The 19,967-nt window shown below is 37.5% G+C and overlaps 1 protein-coding gene across 1 annotated transcript in view; it reads left to right on the plus strand.

Moving 5' to 3' along the window:
* The window catches only part of YTHDC2 (YTH domain containing 2), an 87,113-nt gene that overhangs the window by 39,960 nt on the left and 27,186 nt on the right, over positions 1-19,967 (plus strand). The window contains exons 13-24 of the mRNA XM_027605239.2: positions 2,629-2,807; positions 3,062-3,158; positions 3,239-3,326; positions 3,413-3,493; positions 5,501-5,583; positions 8,875-8,980; positions 10,202-10,321; positions 10,772-11,044; positions 13,920-14,046; positions 15,134-15,339; positions 15,681-15,876; positions 18,706-18,815. Coding sequence (XP_027461040.1) covers positions 2,629-2,807; positions 3,062-3,158; positions 3,239-3,326; positions 3,413-3,493; positions 5,501-5,583; positions 8,875-8,980; positions 10,202-10,321; positions 10,772-11,044; positions 13,920-14,046; positions 15,134-15,339; positions 15,681-15,876; positions 18,706-18,815 — 1,666 coding nt within the window. The remainder of the gene's footprint in view (positions 1-2,628; positions 2,808-3,061; positions 3,159-3,238; positions 3,327-3,412; positions 3,494-5,500; positions 5,584-8,874; positions 8,981-10,201; positions 10,322-10,771; positions 11,045-13,919; positions 14,047-15,133; positions 15,340-15,680; positions 15,877-18,705; positions 18,816-19,967) is intronic.

Here is a 19,967-nt window from a genome sequence, read left to right on the forward strand (position 1 = left end):
CTCCTTTAGGTGTAGGGTTAGGTTGTGTATTTGAGACCTTTCTTGTTTCTTGAGAAAGGCTTGTATTGCTATATACTTTCCTCTTAGGACCGCCTTTGCTGTATCCCAAAGATTTTGAACAGTTGTGTTTTCATTTTCATTGGTTTCCATGCATTTTTTAAATTCTTCTTTAATTTCCTGGTTGACCCATTCATTCTTTAGTTGGATGCTCTTTAACCTCCATGTATTTGAGTTCTTTCCGACTTTCCTCTTGTGATTGAGTTCTAGTTTCAAAGCATTGTGGTCTGAAAATATGCAGGGAATAATCCCAATCTTTTGCTAGTTTCAAAGCATTGTGGTCTGAAAATATGTAGGGAATAATCCCAATCTTTTGGTATTGGTTGAGACCTGATTTGTGACCTAGGATGTGATCAATTCTGGAGAATGTTCCATGGGCACTAGAGAAGAATGTGTATTCCGTTGCTTTGGGATGGAATGTTCTAAATATGTCTGTGAAGTCCATTTGGTCCAGTGTGTCATTTAAGTCTTTATTTTCTTATTGATCTTTTGCTTAGATGATCTGTCCATTTCAGTCAGGGGGGTGTTAAAGTCCCCCACTACTATTGTATTGTTGTCAACGTGTTTCTCTGCTTTTGTTATTAATTGCCTTATATAATTGGCTGCTCCCATGTTAGGGGCATAGATAATTACAGTTGTTAGATCTTCTTGTTGGATAGACCCTTTAAGTAGGATATAGTGTCCTTCTTCATCTCTTATTACAGTCTTTGTTTTAAAATCTAATTTGTCTGATATAAGGATTGCCACCCCAGCTTTCTTTTGGTGTCCATTCGCATGGTAAATGGTTTTCCACCCCCTCACTTTCAATCTGGCGGTGTCTTTGGGTCTAAAACGAGTCTCTTGCAGACAGTATATTGATGGGTCTTGTTTTTTAATCCAATCTGATAGCCTGTGTCTTTTGATTGGGGCATTGAGCCCATTTACATTCAGCGTAACTATTGAAAGGTATGAATTTAGTGCCATTGTATTGCCTGTAAGGTGACTGTGACTGTATATTGTCTGTGTTCCTTTCTGATCTATGCTGCTTTTAGGCTCTCTCTTTGCTTAGAGGACCCCTTTCAATATTTCTCTTAGGGCTGGTTTTGTGTTTGCAAATTCCTTTAGTTTTTGTTTGTCCTGGAAACTTTTGATCTCTCCTTCTATTTTCAATGACAGCCTAGCTGGATAGAGTATTCTTGGCTGCATATTTTTCTCGTTTAGTGCTCTGAAGATATCATGCGAGTCCTTTCTGGCCTGCCAGATCTCTGTGGATAGGTCTGTTGCCAGTTAACGTTTCTACTATGGTAGGTTACAGATCTCTTCTCCCGAGCTGCTTTCAGGATTTTCTCTTTGTCTCTGAGACTCGTAAGTTTTACTATTAGATGTCGGGGTGTCGACCTATTTTTATGATTTTGAGAGGGGTTCTCTGTGCCTCCTGGATTTTGATGCCTGTTTCCTTCCCCACATTAGGGAAGTTCTCTGCTATAATTTGCTCCAGTATACCTTCTGCCCCTCTCTCTCTTTCTTCTTCTTCTGGGATCCCAATTATTCTAATGTTGTTTCGTCTTATCGTATCGCTTATCTCTCGAATTCTGCCCTCGTGATCCAGTAGTTGTTTATCTCTCTTTTTCTCAGCCTCTTTATTTTCCATCATTTGGTCTTTTATGTTGCTGATTCTCTCTTCTGCCTCATTTATCCTAGCAGTTAGTGCCCCCATTTTTGATTGGACGTTATTAATAGCCTTTTTGATTTCGACTTGGTTAGATTTTAGTTCTTTTATTTCTCCAGAAAGGGTTTCTCTAATAACTTCCACGCTTTTTTCAAGTCCAGCTAGTATCTTTAAAGTCATGATTCTGAACTCTAGGTCCAACATCACACTAATGTCTGTATTGAGTATGTCCCTGGCAGATGGTACTACCTCTTATTCTTTTTGCTGAGGTGATTTTTTTCGTTTTGTCATTTTGTCCTTCCAGTAAGTGGTCGCTTCTCTGTTCAGAGAATTGTTGCTGCTCTCTTCTTCGGTCTCCTGTTGAGTTCGTAGGTGTTTAGAATGGTTTGATCCCTATTCAGCTGAATTCCTGAGACCAGACGAAATCCAGGTCTCCTACTCCCCCACCATCTTGCTCCGCCCCCCCCGCCACATTGTTTTTCAAAGTGGCTTTACCATTTTATGTTCTTACTAACAATGTACGATGGTTACAATTTCTCCACACCCTCTTTTAACACTTTCCTCTGTCTTTTGATTATAGTCATCCTAATGGGTGTAATGAGTGGTATCTCATTGTGGTTTTGGTTTTCATTTCTCTGATGAGTAATGATGTCCAGCATCTTTTCAATGTGTTTATTGGCCATTTGTATGTTTTCTTTAGAGAAATATCTTCAGATTGTGTTTTCGGAAAGCACTTAGTGACAAATTTTACTTTGGATAATGTACTGTAAGCCAAAACATGAACTGTAGCTAGGAAATTAAGTATCACTTACCTCCTTAGGGTATATTCAGAATTTGAGGAAGGACATCCTGGGAATCATTGGCCTTAAAGGAGTACTCTTTTTGATGAAAATTGAGTTGGTCATTTTTTTCTTTTTTTTAAGTGCTTCACTGGAATTTGGAAATCTAGATGAAAGTTCTCTGGTTCACACAAACGGAAGTGACCTCAGTGCAGAAGACAGAGAGCTCCTGAAAGCTTATCATCACAGTTTTGATGATGAAAAAGTAGACTTGGATTTGATCATGCACCTTCTATACACTATCTGCCATGGTTGTGATGCTGGTAAATAAGTACTGTCTAAAATAACTGGAACACCAGTGTATACTTTGATTTCAAAATTAGTATTTTGCATGTACAGATTTCTACAGAATTCCATTGGCAATATTGCATAAATAGTCTCTAAGTGTCATAAGTATTACAGTTTATCAGTACTTGAAAACTCGTGATGGTAGCTCATTGTAGCTGGGCCTGTTGATTGGTTCTGGTTTGTAAAACCAGAGATTTAATATTTAAAAAAAAAATCCTTTTTCTCCAAGGTGCAATATTAATTTTCCTACCTGGATATGATGAAATTGTTGGACTGAAGGATCGCATCCTGTTTGATGACAAGCGGTTTGCTGACAACACACATAGGTAAAAGCTAAAGCTTTGTATTTGTTGCTTTAAGTAACAGATAGGTACCATAGTGTATTTTCCCTTTCCACTGTCAACAGATACCAAGTCTTTATGCTTCATTCAAATATGCAAACATCTGATCAAAAGAAAGTATTAAAAAACCCACCTGCTGGTGTTCGAAAAATAGTAAGCTTCATAAAATTTTCTTTTGTCCATTTCATTAGCCATTGGTCCTGTGTTCCTATTAACTGTAACGTAACATCCCCTTGCAGATCCTTTCCACCAATATTGCTGAAACCAGCATCACAGTGAACGATGTTGTCTTTGTTATTGATTCTGGTAAGGTGAAAGAGGTATGTACGGATAAGTTGTATTTTGTTTAAATGGAGAAGGTTATGTTACTTTCCAATAAATGCTTTTATAATTCACTTTAATGGGAAGATTTCTGGTTCTGCATGAATTTAACAATAGTAATCGTTGATTTCTCTAAAGTAAAGATTTTACCTTAAGCAATTCAGAATGTAGGAGCTAGTTATTGTAACAGATTATACAAAAAAAAAAAAAAAAATAGCTCCTGCTGATTAAATACCAGGAAGAAAGTAAAGGGTTGGCTAGTTACACTGAAAATTTGTCACAGTGTGAGAATTGGATTACATATTTTGTATGCTTTCCTTCTTTCCTTCTGCATGTGGGCATGCACCATGTCCCTCTTGTTCAGTGTTAATCTCTAGGGCTCCACATGTATAGTAGGTATTCAAAAGATATTTCGTTCGAGAGAACCATCCTGAGACAGTGAGCCGGAGTCAGAACCAGAGTTCAGCAAATGCCAGTGAGCAGCCGCACGGGTCCAGTGCCTGCTTTTATAAAAATAAATTTCACTGGAACACTGTCCTGTTCACTCTTTTACCTGTTGTCTGTGGTTGCTTTCACACTGCAACTGGCATTGTTGCGACAGAGACGCTCTACAAAGGCTAAAATATTTACTCCAACCCTGATATAAAGAAAAGACAGCATTTATTTTCTTTTAGCATTGGAATGCTCAGCAGTCCTCAATACCCTTCACTTTGGCAGATCCTTTCACTGAAAGAATGGAAAGTGATATAGAGGTGGTTGCTTTTCAAGGAAAGATACTGTCTCTGTTGTGGAAAGCAAATGATGTCTGTTCTGGTGGCTAGAAATGATCATGTTTTAATGTGGGAAACATTTGTTAATTGCTTTATAATGTTTTCAGTGGAATTTTTAGGAATATCTTATAGAAAATAAAATTTTATAAAATGTAGACGTTTCAGTATAGTTGTATACTATAAAGAAGGGATACATTTTATTTTTTGTAAGAAGATAATGATGGATATATACCTTTTATAAGAGGATAATGATAGGATTATCACTAAAAGTCTGGGTGAGTCAGTGAAAATTCAGATTTTATTGCCCTGAAATTATGTAAAGCTGATGAAGTGGATTTTGAATATTTTAGAAATTAATTTCTGTGGGTGCCATTTATCAGGTAAACCCCAGTTTAGAACATGATGGTAGTGTCAGAAGTTATTTTACATACAAAACTGATAAATGTGACATTTTATTGAAAACTACATAAGTATCATCTTTTCTAAAAATCCCATAATTCAACTATTATGAGAACACATTTGTATTTGCCCTATATAGCTATTTTATGAAAGGGAAAGTGTAAGTCACTGAATGATTAATTATATATTCTAGTTAGGAATGCATTCTTCTAAAATCTTTCTCTACAGTAAATTTTGGCTTTAGATTGTTTATGGAATATAAGGGTAATAATGGTTCTTTTTTACTTTCTCTTTTGTAACATTCTGGATAGGCTTACTGCCTTAGTAGCTCAGTAGGGGGTAAAATGGAAAGGATTAAAAATTCTTCACTTTGGGGATAAGATTGGTTCAGCGATTATTGTTATTCTCATTCCTCCAGATCAGTTCCCTGGCACATATTTTAGAAACTGTCTTTCCCTGACACTCCTATTCCTCGTGGTGATAGAAATCTGATAGGAAATGACCTCAAGAGAGTAGATCAGTTTTTCTTCAGTCTTGATGTCTATGAGTACTGACTGCTATTATCCAACTGTAGCAGAGAGAAATAAGTAAGCAAGGCATGGAATGAGGAAGTTTTTACAGCTCTTCTCAGTTTTTCATTCTTTTTCCTTAGAATGTTTGTAACCAGAGATCTGGATTGTTTTTTTTTTTTTAATCTGTGCCCCATCCTACTTACCTAATCAAGAAGGGCCTTGAATTAAACTTGGCATGTTAAAATATATTCATAGTATTTCTTGCTATTTCTTCTTAAGCACCTTTTATCAAAGTTTTAATATGAAGATAACTTAAATATTACAGAAATCCTTTGATGCACTGAATTTTGTTACAATGTTAAAAATGGTGTGGATTTCCAAAGCTAGTGCCATACAACGAAAAGGCAGGTAATGTATATTTAATGTACATTTATTCATTCAGTTGCCTGTAAAATGGAAACATTTTGACATGTACGTATTTAATGTCTATTCCGCTTTCTATGTAAAATGTTAAAATTTTCATGTTAGTCTTAATTCTTATATTGTTTTTGCAAAGCAAGCCATTTTAATACTTTCTTTAAAAGTTGAATTCAGGTTATGTTAATTTTTGACTAGTATAATCTGTCCTCAGAAGATGTAAGAAAGTTAAAAAACAAAAAAGGAAAATATTTTAAACATTTGCAATACAGGATAAAGGGCTAATTTCTGTATTATGCAAAAAACTCTTTAAAATCACTTCATAAAGACCAACACATTAAGCTCACATACACCACCTCATATATGCCAGAATAAGTGCAAATTAATGAGGACATTTTTTTGCTTATCGCCAGATTGGCATTGATGAAAATGTTTAACAGTACCTACAACAGAGTTGGCAAAAGCATGGGCCAGTAGGCTTTCATAGTTTACTGATGAGTATAAATTGCTGTGACTTCTTCAGAGGACAGTTTGAAACTGTTTTATCCAAATCTACCCTTTGCTGGTGGATTCTGTTTCTCATCATTTATGCTGAGTGTACCTGTGCATGTGCCCAGACATGTATTGAAGAATGTTTTCCGCAGCACTGTTTGTAATAGAGAAAACTCTGGAAGTATTGTAGTTAAATAAATTATGCTATAGCCATACAATGGTATACTAGATAACTGTTACAGGGAAAGATGTGGACATATGTATTGTTATGGAATGAGTTCTCAGAATATATTATTAATTGAAAAAAGTAAGGTGTAGAACATGCATCTATAGTATTTGTGGTAAGTATATATATATATATATATATATATATATATGTGCTAAGTAAATATATATAATGCTAAATATATATAGTGTTAAATATATGTTTTTTATAGATATATGTTTGTATGTATATATTTAGGGCAGAAATGCATTGTCAGATTTGAGAGAAACATTAAAAAACAATTGTTGACTCTGAGAAGGAGAATTTGTGGGGCTCTTTGAAGGAAGAAGATTTAATTTTCATTTTACTTTTTTGTAGTTTGGTTATTTATTTTAGTATGTGCTTGCATTACCTTTTCTTTTTTAAAAAAGGGAAGGTGAAAAAGTAGCCTATTTTTCAGTAATTATTTGACTAATTTTTTTGCATTTTAACTAACAGGAAAACATCAGGTACTGACTCTAAAGCAGTGCCTCATATGCTGAAGATGGTGGATGCTTTATTTCTGTACTTTATAATGGCATAGAACATTCTTGAGGGCTTGTTGCTGTTACCATGCCTGTTGTTTTCTTATGACAGGGGGTGGCTTGATACACTAGCTAGATTTATAGGCAGTTAATCGTATATTATCTGGGAGGAAAATCAGAAATTGTAGGAATTTTCCTCATCATCTTTTTCAACATATTTTTTGACAGCCATCACTGTGCAAGTGTTAGGGATGCGATGATGAATAAACTGTAGTCTGATGAGTAAAGTTTGAGGTGGGGGGAATGGTGCAATCTGTCTTGGAATCCAGTAAAGTAAGCAATTTTAATACCATGTGATTTGTGCTATGACTGGATAATGCTTTTAGAGGAGTTAAGGTAGAATCTGAGATAAATACGAATAAAGAGGTGTTGTGGAAAGGCTCTTCTAGCAGAGGCAAGGCATACACAAAGGCCTGCAGGCAAGAGTGAGCAACAAAGTTGTTTGGATGGAGTTTAGTTTAGAGGAGAATAGTGAAAAATGAGCAGAAAGAGGTAAGTTGTGGACATGTCCTAAAGGATCATTTGTGTTTCCTCTCTCTTTTTCTTCTTCTTTTTTAAAAATATTTTATTTATTTATTTGATAGAGAGAGACACAGCAAGAGAGGGAACACAAGCAGGGGGAGTGGGAGAGGGAGAAGCAGGCTTCCCGCAGAGCAGGGAGCCCGATGCGGGGCTCAATCCCAGGACCCTGGGATCATGACCTGAGCCGAGGGCAGATGCTTAACTACTGAGCCACCCAGGGGCCCCTCTCTCTTTTTCTTCTTAATAAACTAAAGGATGGCATGATTTTAGAATTGTTTCAGCTCTTTGAAGAATGAATCGGTAGAGACAAAACTGATGGCAGGAGGACCCAGTAGGAGGCTCTTTCATTAATACTTGCATTTACAATGAGGGAGAGATGACAATAGTCTGGATTGGGAAAGCGGTGGTAGAGGGTATTAAGGAGAGCAGTACTGGTGATCGTATGTCCAGGGGTGAGGAATAGTGTGGAGTCAAGGATGTCATACAGGTGTCTGTCTTAGAAACTTTTGTGGACGGTGGTGTCAGGGAAAATGAGAATAGTGGTTATGTTGCTGAGAAGGATTAGCTTTTGGCTGTGTTGAGCTTGGGTTGGCTGGAAAATCCAAGTGGAGCTAAGAGGCTTCTGAAGTATAGGTGTAGGGTTAGGATGAAGTGATCTCAGTGGATGGAAATTGAAGGCAGGAGGATAATTATGATCCCCTTGGGAGAGAGGATGGAATAGGAGAGCAGAGGGCTGAGGTCCAACCTCACAGGAACATCATTTAAGGACTGGCGAAGGGTGGAAATGTCTCAGAGGAGGCTGGATAGGAGGGAGAACAGATGGGCTGATGGTGAGGACAGTACTGATGAAGGAAGCAGTGGTCCAGTGTCTCAGTTTGTAACTTGTATCACAGTGTGTTGTAGCTTTGTGAGGGTAGGGTTATTTCTGGATCTCTATCACTTAGCATATTCAGCCTGGCCATTCATTGGTTGATACAGTGACTCTGGGGGAAATGACGAGAGGCTGCTTTTCTTCAAGATGTTTTTCTCCTACTTCCCAGAAAATGATACAAGTCTCTCTGGTGACAGGAAATGCCACTCCCTTGGAGTTGTGTAATACTTACTTTGCATAGCTCTGAGCAGTGGGCCTGAGCATGGTCCTTGTGTCAGTTGAGTAAAGCTGATGAAATGTAAATCCCCATGTATTTTTTCGTTATTTTTACTCACTTTCATATATATGTCACTTACAAATTTGTTTTTATCAATACCCTAGTAGGTGTATCAGGTAGGTGTCATTCATGAGTTTTTATGAATGAGTCCCAGATGAATAAAGTGCCTTCTGGAAAGAGTCAGAGGGGAGAAACATCACAGGAGGGAATCACACTCAGATGTCCTGACACTGTTCCATTGCTCTGTCTCCTGAAGCACACTGCTTTTAGAGTTGCCTTGGTCTAGTCTTTATTCCTTGTCTGAATCTTAATTTTTTATTTCACTTTTAAGGGCAGGGAGATGCAGACCTGGAATTTGTTTCCGACTGTTCAGTAGACTCCGATTCCAGAATATGTTGGAATTTCAGACTCCAGAACTTTTGAGAGTGCCATTACAGGTAGAAATTTACTAAACTCTAAAAGGCTATTTTTATGGGTGAGGGAGGAGAGGGACCATTTCTTTTTTTTTTTTTCTTTTTTTTAAAGATTTTTATTTATTTATTTGAGAGAGAGAATGAGATAGAGAGAGCATGAGAGGGGGGAGGGTCAGAGGGAGAAGCGGGCTCAATCCCGGGACTCCAGGATCATGACCTGAGCCGAAGGCAGTCGCTTAACCAACTGAGCCACCCAGGCGCCCGGAGAGGGACCATTTCAACTTCATACCAGTTGGACTTTTAAATGATCGATTCCTTTTTTAAAAGATTTTATTTATTTGACAGAGAGAGAGAGAGCACAAGTAGGCAGAGCAGCAGACAGAGGGAGAGGGAGAAGCAGGCTCCCCGCTAAGCAGGGAGCCCAATGTGGGGTTCGATCCCAGGACCCTGGGATCATGACCCGAGCTGAAGGCAGCTGCTTAACCGACTGAGCCACCCAGGCACCCCTAAATGATCAGTTCCTAAAACAAAATTATAAAATGTATATGATGGGAAGTGGTTATGTATCTAATTTTTTTTCTGGACAAGAAAATTTGATCCATAAACCTCCAAAATTTTAAAGAATTACTTGAGTGCATTTAAATTATGGTACAGTTTATAGAAATATTGGTTTTTTTAATGCAACATTTTAGAAATCTGATAACCACGTAGTGTTCATCTTTCACATTCTCATTGAGGATTAGAAAAATTATTTAAGGTCCAGAAGATAATACCGAAATCTCAGTTTAAGATGCTGAGATTAATCTTGGTAGTTTGGAACTGAGTCCACTGAGATTTCCTGGCCTTTATTAATTGTTTTGCTGACTTTTATTAATAGGTTTTCTGACTTCATGGAATAGCCAGACATTGTAGTTTCGAGGGAAAACTACTGGAAATACATTAACTTGATTCTCTGGCGTGCTGAGCCAGATGCTAGCTTCCAAACTTTTAAAGATTTTATTTCTTCATTTGAGAGAGAGAGAGCATGAGCAGGGGGGAGGGGCAGAAGGAGAGGGAGAAGCAGACTCCCTACTGAGCAGGGAGCCCAATGTGAGGCTGGATCCCAGGACCCCAGGATCATGACCTGAGCCGAAGGCAGATGTTGAACCGACTGAGCCACCGAGGCTCCCCTCCCATGATTTCTTTGAAAGTCAAAATCAACATAAATTTCAACATTTCAAAATTATTTGCTGTTTTTATTTATAGGAACTTTGTTTACATACTAAGCTGTTAGCCCCAGTGAATTGTCCTATTGCTGATTTCCTAATGAAAGCTCCAGAACCACCACCAGCTCTAATTGTAAGAAATGCTATACAAATGCTTAAGGTAGGTGTCTTCATAGTTTTACTTTACCCATTTTACTTGAAATTTAAACAGAGTGAGGATGCATCTTACCTAATTTTGTACTTAAAAATATTATCTTAAATAATCTTGTACCTTGTTTTTGTTTTTTTTTTAAGATTTTATTTATTTATTTGACAGAGAGACACAGCGAGAGCAGGAACACAAGCAGGGGGAGAGGGAGAGGGAGAAGCAGGCTTCCCGCTGAGCAGGGAGCCCGATGTGGGACTCGATCCCAGGACCCTGGGATCATGACCTGAGCCGAAGGCAGCCGCTTAACGACTGAGCCACCCAGGCGCCCCGCAAAATATGTTTTTTATAAGATGTGGCAAAAGAAAATTTACATTTTCATTTCTTGATGATTTTTAGGTATGTGATTTGATTAAACATAGTTTTTTGGTCGTGTCAAGTACTGTTTTGTGTTCTTTTATTTAGACAATAGATGCAATGGACGCATGGGAGGATCTCACTGAGCTGGGCTATCATTTGGCTGACCTGCCCATGGAGCCACATCTTGGTAAAATGGTCCTGTGTGCTGTCGTCTTAAAGTGTCTGGATCCCATCCTCACAATTGCCTGCACACTAGCCTCTCGAGACCCCTTTGTCCTGCCGGCCCAGGCCTCTCAAAGACGGGCGGCCATGCTTTGTAGGAAACGCTTCGCTGCAGGAACTTGCAGTGACCACATGGCCCTTCTCAGAGCATTCCAGGTACGGTTTATTCTTGCCATTTTGTTTCTGAACCTGCTGCTGCTTTTAAACATGTGTCTGGGGCAAGTGTCACGAATTAAAAAAGAGATATGATTCCATTAATTTTGTCTCATTATAAAGTCACATTTTATTACCAGCTTAGAAAAATACCTTCCTACTGTTAATATGTTGGAATGATCACTGTTTGTCTCTACTTTTTTTTCTTCCATTTTCTCAGTTTTCTCCATGTAGGAATATGTGTATACCTATATTGATGTTTATTTACTTGTATTCATTTTCTGATACCCAAGTTCCTTATCTTTTAATCATATCTTGGGCAGGGAGTCCTCTAAAATTTCAGTTAAGAAGCAATGTATATTATTCAAAGTATGTAGAACAAACCTTGGAAGAAAATTATCTTGAATTTAGTATCTATTTATTGATTTTTTAAATTATTTTATTATTTTTTTAAAGATTTTATTTATTTATTTGATAGAGCGAGACACAGCTAGAGAGGGAACACAAGCAGGGGGAGAGGGAGAGGGAGAAGCAGGCTTCCTGCTGAGCAGGGAGCCCGATGTGGGGCTCGAACCCAGGACCCTGAGATCATGACTTGAGCCGAAGGCAGACGCTTAACGACTGAGCCACCCAGGCGCCCCTATTTATTTATTTTTTTAGAGTACATCTTTTTCTTGTGTGCTCAAGACACTGTGCTAAGAACTTAATTTTATAAAGTAAAATCCAAATATCACTTAAGACTTTTCAGGATAACAGTAGTGAGAAATTGAGGAATGTGATAAATGGGAAAGAAAAGATAAGGACAAGGGATTCTGAGGGAACGAAATGATACGTAATGTAGAATTTCAGATAATGTGGAGAAGATGATGTTATTTCCTGAAAAGTAGACATTTATCCTTAAATTCTCTCGAATGTAGGCTGTGACTCTACATTTTTTAAAAATTTCATTTTGTTTATACAGAAAGTACTCTTTTCCAGGCATACAGGATTTTTCCAATATATGTAGTTTTTAAAAAAAATAATGGCAAGCTGTTTGGTGAGCATTATTGAACAGTGGGTAAAGCAGTGCTATTGAGTTTATTAGATACCATATGTTATAGTAGACTAGTTGAGTGGATAATAGGGGGAGATTTGGTGTAGAATTCCAATGTATTCTTTGCTTTTTCCCCAGCTCCTACAAAAGCAGAGAGGGTAAATTACTGCCTTGGCCTTTTAGTTACATTCCAAAGCAAGAGAAGTCATTTTCAAAGAGGAGCTTTCTTATACTGCATATAGATGGTTTCTAGAAATCATACTTCCCATTCTCAGATAAATTAAGAGGTTGATATAGAGGCTATTTTTGGAGGACTGGAGTAGTAGAATCCTTACATATAAATGGTGTTGTGATGGCTTAGTTAAAAACCTCTGACACTTCAGTGGAAGAAAATTAGCAGACACATCTGAAAAGGTAGCTGTTTTTACATAGCTGGTCATTTAGACTAATGGATACTTCGTTCTCACTTGGATTTTATAAACTCAATGGCTTTCATAGCATTTGACTGTAAATTAATGATACATCTTATTTGATCATAAAATCTTAGATTTTATTTATTTTTTAAAGATTTTTATTTAGGGTGCCTGGGTGGCTCAGTTGGTTAAGCAACTGCCTTCGGCTCAGGTCATGATCCTGGAGTCCTGGGATCGAGTCCCGCATCAGGCTCCCTGCTCAGCAGGGAGTCTGCTTCTCCCTCTGACCCTCCCCCCTCTCCTGTGCTCTCTCTCTCTTATTCTCTCTCTCAAATAAATAAAATCTTAAAAAGATTTTTACTTATTTATTTGACAGAGAGAGACACAGTGAGAGAGGGAACACAAGCAGGGGGGAGTGGGAGAGGGAGAAGCAGGCCTCCCGCCAAACAGGGAGCCCGATGCAGGACTCGATCCCAGGACCCTGGGAGCATGACCCGAGCCGAAGGCAGACGCCCAACGACTGAGCCACCCAGGCACCCTTTAGATTTTATTTTTTAATATTTAATTTAAAAATTTATATTTTAAAAAAATTGAGATATCATTGACATATTAGTTTCAGGTATAAAATATAATGATACTATAATTGTATATATTGGGAAATGATCTCCACAGTAAGTCTAGTTAACATCCATCACTGCACATAGTTACAAATTTTTTTCTGTTGTGATGAGAACTTTTAAGATTTACTCTCTGGTGTGTTAACCAGACTTATTGTGGTGATCATTTCACAATATGTAGAAATACTGAATCACTATTTTGTATACCTGAAATGAATATGACGTTGAATGTCAGTGATATCTCAATTTAAAAAAAAGTTTACAAAAAAATCTGTCAGGGCACTTGGGGTGGTGCAGTCGGTTGAGCATCCACCTCTTGGTTTCTGCTCAGGTTTTGGTCTTGGGGTCGTGAGATCGAGCCCCACATTGGGGTCCGTGCTCAGCATGGAGTCTGCTTGAGACTCTCTCTCCCTCTCCCCTTCCCTCTGCGTACTCTCTCTTTCTCTAAAATAGATAAATAAATCCATTAAAAAAAATCTACACTCTTAGCGACTTTCAAGTACGCAGTACGGTGTTATTAACTGTGGTCACCATGCTGTAAGTTGCCTCCCCAGGACTTACTTATTATAACTTTAAGCTTGTATCTTTTGACTCTCTTCACCCATTTCACCCCCTTCTCCTCCCCTGCCTTTGGCAACTACCAATCTGTTCTCTGTATCTTTGAGTTTTGTTTTTTTTTTAATGAAGGCCTAGATTTTATCAAATAATTAGAAGGAGAATTGACCTTGAGTAGCTAATGTAGTGGTTTTCAGTTACTTTGCTCCTAACTAAGGAGTTTAGTAAGTGTATCTTGTTATATAATTATATTTTCGTAGGCATGGCAGAAAGCACGATGTGATGGATGGGAACGAGCCTTCTGTGAAAAGAATTTTCTTTCACAAGCTACCATGGAAATAATCATTGGCATGAGAACTCAGTTGCTTGGTCAACTTAGAGCATCAGGTAAAATTTTCCCTAAAGAACTTATTTAGCCCACTGAGAGTACCTTGTCTATACTTCATAGTATTTTTAGTGTTAACTGATGCCATCTTATATTATTTTAATCACATTTTCATATTGTTGTATATCTTGTATATATGAACTGCTTTGTAGACTCCTATGTGATCTCAGCTTTTGTTGGTTAAAAAAATGATAATTGTAGAAGCTGTAGCTGAGAAATATATGAATACTGTAGGCAGTGAGCAGTTTATAATATATTTATGTTATATTTATATTTATAGTATGTTGGCAAAAAAGCAATTTAGATAATTGTAGTTCTGCTTTATCACTCTTAATAAACAGTTGCTTAGCTCTATAAGAGATTTAAATGTATAAGTATGTTGATACAAATGTGGTCTTCATATTTTTGGAACATAAAACAGCTAGTAATCTCTTTAAGGCACTTAATTTTTTTTTTAAGAGAATGGCAGTATTGTTATGTCATTTTAGAATTACTTCTTTAAATTTCCTTTTGAGTAGCATAGTACATTGAGAATGTAGTTGAGGAAGAGTGCTAGAGCCTGGATACATGGATGAGCTAAAGTGCCAAAGTAATATGAGGAGTGAACCAAAAGGTTTTAGAATGGTCTCAAATATTAGGAAATACGAATGGCTTTGGAAATTCAAGCAAGAATATATGTATTGTCTTCATTCTAGAATTCATGTCTGTCATAACCAAAATGTTATTAATAGCAGTTAGAAGAATGGTTTAGATTTTCAGCTATGATTTTAGTACATTTCTTTTTTTTTTTTTAATTTTAGTACCTTTCTGATAGCATCTTATGAAGAACTTTATAACAAGGATGTGTATTTTTTAGAAGTCCCTAAGTCCCCAATAAATCTTCTACTTACTTTAGCCTGAGCAAACCTAAACTTCTTAGAACATTGATTCTGTGTTTTAAACTTTACAGAGGAGATTTTATTAATTATTGTGGAATTTGAATATCCTTAAACTTATATGGGTTATTACAATTTTTGTAAAAAATGCACACGTTTAAAAGTATATTTTGCACAATAGAAAAAGTCGGTGTGGTTTTGTTCCTTCTTCTAGGTTTTATTAGAGCACGAGGTGGTGGTGACATCCGAGATGTTAACACAAATTCCGAGAACTGGGCTGTCGTTAAAGCTGCATTGGTGGCAGGCATGTATCCTAATTTAGTCCATGTGGACAGAGAGAATGTAGTATTGACAGGGCCAAAGGAGAAAAAAGTTCGGTTTCATCCCACTTCAGTTCTCAGTCAGCCTCAATATAAAAAGGTAAAACATTTTTAATGCTCTTAGGCCTTGAGGTGAAACTAATCTAATTTACATAGTTGAAGAGCAACAGAAAGATGCTCCAAATACCAACCTGCGTTAAAAAAATTAATTGGTTATATATGTATAATTCATCATCGGAACAAAATTTTGATGAAATGTTAGAGTTGGAAGAGGTAGTGTGTTAGGTAATGAGGACTTGCGTTCCAGCTGCATGAGCAGTGACTTGCTTTAATGTTTGCTTGACTACTAATACCCATCATCTGTTGCATTGAGGGACTTTTTACAGTTTAAAAGTAGGGGGTAAATACAGTTAACAAGTTTTTGATTTATTTTTCTGATAGATTCCTCCAGCCAATGGTCAGGCTGCAGCGATTCAGGCACTGCCCACAGATTGGCTTATTTATGATGAGATGACCAGAGCCCACAGAATAGCTAATATTAGATGTTGTTCGGCAGTGACCCCCGTCACCGTGTTGGTGTTCTGTGGACCAGTGAGGCTGGCAAGAAACGCTCTTCAGAAACCTTCCTCGTTTCAAGGTAAATGTATCATAAGGAAATAAAAATCGATTTGAAATGAAATTTTTTTTTACTAGACCAAATAAAATATGGAATTCCAAAAGTTTATGTAGGAGTGGCTCCCTTTTGCTATATTAAGACTAATTAGAAAATACTAAAGTATACCTCAGTTCTTAAAATTGATTTTTAAGGTAACTTGTTATTGATTTGTGCATTTTTGGTTAATCTTGCTGATAGGAAGTTTACTTTTCTCTCCCACTTGAAATTAAATAATAGTTTAACATAAAGGCATTTGTTTAAGGGAAATAATGAGTGACCCATGACCCCATTTCCCTTATGCACTTTTTAATAATATTTTTTTAAAGATTTTATTTATTTATTTGAGAGAGAATGAGAGAGAGAACACGAGAAGGGGGAGGGTCAGAGGGAGAAGTAGACTCCCTGCTAAGCAGGGAGCCAGATGTGGGACTCGATCCAGGGACTCCAGGATCATGACCTGAGCCAAAGGCAGTCGCTTAACCAACTGAGCCACCCAGGCGCCCACTTTTTAATAATATTTTAAGACTATTATGTGATATTTTTAAAGTTATACATATTTTGGGGCACCTGGGTGGCCCAGTTGGTTAAGCGACTGCCTTCGGCTCAGGTCATGATCCTGGGGTCCTGGGATCGAGCCCCACATCAGGCTCCCTGCTCGGCTGGAAGCCTGCTTCTCCCTCTCCCACTCCCCTTGTTTGTGTTCCCTCTCACGCTCTCTCTCTCTCTCTCTCAATTAAATAAATAAAATCTTTAAAAAAAAAGTTATACATATTTTAAGTTATTTTACATTCTGCTATTTTCATTGTGCAGAATATAAATTTTCAAAAATACTTTATATTAATGGCTGCAAAATATTCTGTCACTTAAAAGTGGGATAATGCATTTAAAATGCTCCTTTACACTTGCTTGTTTTCAGTTTTTTGCTCTTCAGTGATTCAGCAAATATTTATTGGTCAACTCCTATATGTCAAGGATGCTAGGCATTGAAGATGTAACAGAAAATAGGATAGACAAGGTGTTTTGGTCCTTAGGAGTTCACGTGGTAGTGGGGGGTAGACAGAAAAAAAGTAAATAATCTGCATGCTACTAAGAAGGAAATAAAGAGGACTGCCTTAGGGGTGACCGACTTTACAAAGAGACCCTGGAACAAATATCTCTGAGGAGGTGTGATTTGAGTATAAAACGTGAAGTTTGAGAAGCCACCAGCCATGTGAAGACACACAAATAAACTCGTGGTAGAAGATGGCACAAAGGGCTACAGTTCACTTGGAAGTGTTCTAGGAACTGACAGAAAGGTTATGGGATTGGGAGCATAATGATCAAGGGGGGAGTAGGGTAAGATGAGCTTGAAAGAAAGGCATGAACTTGTAAGCCATGGTAAATGCAAGGGAAGACACTGAAGGATTTTAAGTAAGGGAGTAATGTTATTTAAGTTCAAAACGATCATTGTAGCTGTGAGGATGGATCATTGCAGGAGGAAGAATGGAAGGGAGGAGGCAGGTAGGAGGCTTTTGCCGTGTGTGGTCTCAATGGTAGGTAATGATGGCTCAGAGCCACAGCGGTGGCAGCTGATAGGAAGAGAAGGAGTTTCAGAATTATTTGGGAGGTACTAGTAAGTCCTGGATTGAATGGGTGGTTAGTGAAAGGGGGGAGTCAGTAACTTCCAGGATTTTGGCTGTGGTAGCTTGCTTGAATAATTTTTTAAAATTCTTTTTTCTTCTTGATGTTCAGCTTGGGTGATTTCTGCCACCCTGTCTTCTAGATCACTGATCTGTCCTACTCATCTAATCTGATGTTGATTCCCATTAGTTTATATTTCATTTCAGTTATTATATTTCTCAGCTTTCCCCTCATATGTACTGTTTTAGAAAGCTTACATGATTGTATATTACATTTGGCATCTTTATTTTTTTAAGTGCTTATTTATTTAAATAATCTCTACACTCAGCATGGGGCCCGAACTCGCGAACCCAAGATCAAGACCTGAGATGAGATCAAGAGTCAGCCACTTAACTGACTGAGCCACCCAGATGCTACATCTCCTTTTCTTCTTTTAAATTGAAACCTGTGAATTTTCATGAGCATTTCTTGATTTATAGTTTTCATTCCCTTCTTTATGTTCTTAGTTTTCTTCATCCAGTTATTATTTAAAGATTGTGTTTTGATTTTTAAGTTCTTGTCTTTTATTTTTTTAAGATTTTATTTATTTATGGGGCGCCTGGGTGGCTCAGTTGTTAAGCGTCTGCCTTTGGCTCAGGTCATGGTCCCAGGGTCCTGGGATCGAGCCCCTCATCGGGCTCCCTGCTCGGCAGGAAGCCTGCTTCTCCCTCTCCCACTCCCCCTGCTTGTGTTCCCTCTCTCGCTGTGTCTCTCTCTGTCATATAAATAAATAAAAAAATCTAAGAAAAAAAGATTTTATTAAGAGAGAGAGAATGAGAACACAAGTGGGGGGTGAGGAGGGGCAAAGGAAGAGGGAGCCCGATGCGGGACTCAATCCCAGGACCCTGAGATCATTACCTGAGCTGAAGGCAGACGCTTAAGTGACTGAGCCACCCAGGCACCCCATTCTTGTTTTTTTTTTTTTATTTTGTTGCATTTAGATTAGAGATTGTGGTCTTTAAAATGCCTTTTCCCCCCTTTTTATAAATACTGAGACTTAATTTGTGAACTGTTGGATTTGGAGAGCTCCCCATCCAAACTGTTAGTATATCAGGCGGATTTGTGTAAATACAGAGTGTCTGTGTATACTTACTTATTTTGCTATAAGATGGTAAAAGTGAAATTTTTTCCTTTCAATATGTGTTTGAACAGCGGATGGTATTCCTAATGACAGTAGTGACAGTGAAATGGAAGATAGAACTACTGCTAATTTGGCAGCTTTGAAGCTTGATGAGTGGCTTAATTTCAAACTAGAGCCTGAGGTACGTTGCTTTTCAGTAGTGTGATAAGTTTCTTTCATTCAGTGAGTATAAATTGACATACAGGATGTTGGAAATTACACCTTTACTATTGAGCCCTTAGTATTAGAGAATATAGTTTGTGTTTCAGTTTTCACAGGGCCCTTATGCATTCTCTGACATATAGGGGTTTATTTAAATAGAGGATTTGAAAAGCCTTGATGTGGCTCGTATTTAAGCACAGTGATATTTGAGTATTTCTGTGTATGTAAGAAAATACCAAGTGTTGGGTGGTACAGAAGAACTCCCTTTATTTCATATAACTCTGTTTCTGAGAGAAAGATAGGAGTTCATTCTGTTTTCTCTTTTTGTGTATCTTTGAATTGGGAAAGATGAATGTCTTTCTTCAAATTAAAAATGCTCTTTACAAAGCCTTCCCTTCATTCCATCTCCACTTCTATTTACTTATTTACTTCAAGGTATTCACACCTACTATATTGTTATTGTCCCCCTTTATCTTTCTACATAGTTTTCTCCTTTTAGAACAGGAATAAAAGGGGCAGTACATTATTTTCTAACCTTATTCCATCAAATCAGTTAATACAGATGCTCAACACATTTAAGTATACAAAATCAATTTGTTTCAAGTTACAAAATTGATGTTGATATGTAATTAATAAAAAAATTAGATTAAAAAGATATCTATAACTAAAAAGAATACCCAGATATATACCATATTCCCATTTATATGGATCTGATCCATAAAACATCAGCACATTCACTTAGAAACTAATCTAATCCGTGGATCAAGGCTATATATTCAAAGTATTTTAAGGATGCCAGGATACTACCAGAGCCGGAGAAAAGAGTTTGGGAACAGTATATGCTTGCTAAATAAGAACTATGTTTATTTAGCTAGTGAATACCTACAGTAATAAATTTTTACCTCATGATAGCAGTCAGACTTGCAAACATGCAGAAATAGGAATTAAGGGTTTTTTTTTAAAGAGTTATTTATTTGAGAGAGAGTGTGTGCATCAGCAGGAGGAGGGACAGAGGGAGAGGGAGAGAGAGAATCTCAGGCAGACTCCCCACTGAGTGTGGAGCCCAATGGGGGGCTTGATCTCATGACCCTGAGATCACAATCTGAGCTGAAATCGAGACTCAGATGCTTAA

Source organism: Zalophus californianus, chromosome 5, assembly GCF_009762305.2.
Source record: "Zalophus californianus isolate mZalCal1 chromosome 5, mZalCal1.pri.v2, whole genome shotgun sequence".
Taxonomy (NCBI): domain Eukaryota; kingdom Metazoa; phylum Chordata; class Mammalia; order Carnivora; family Otariidae; genus Zalophus; species Zalophus californianus.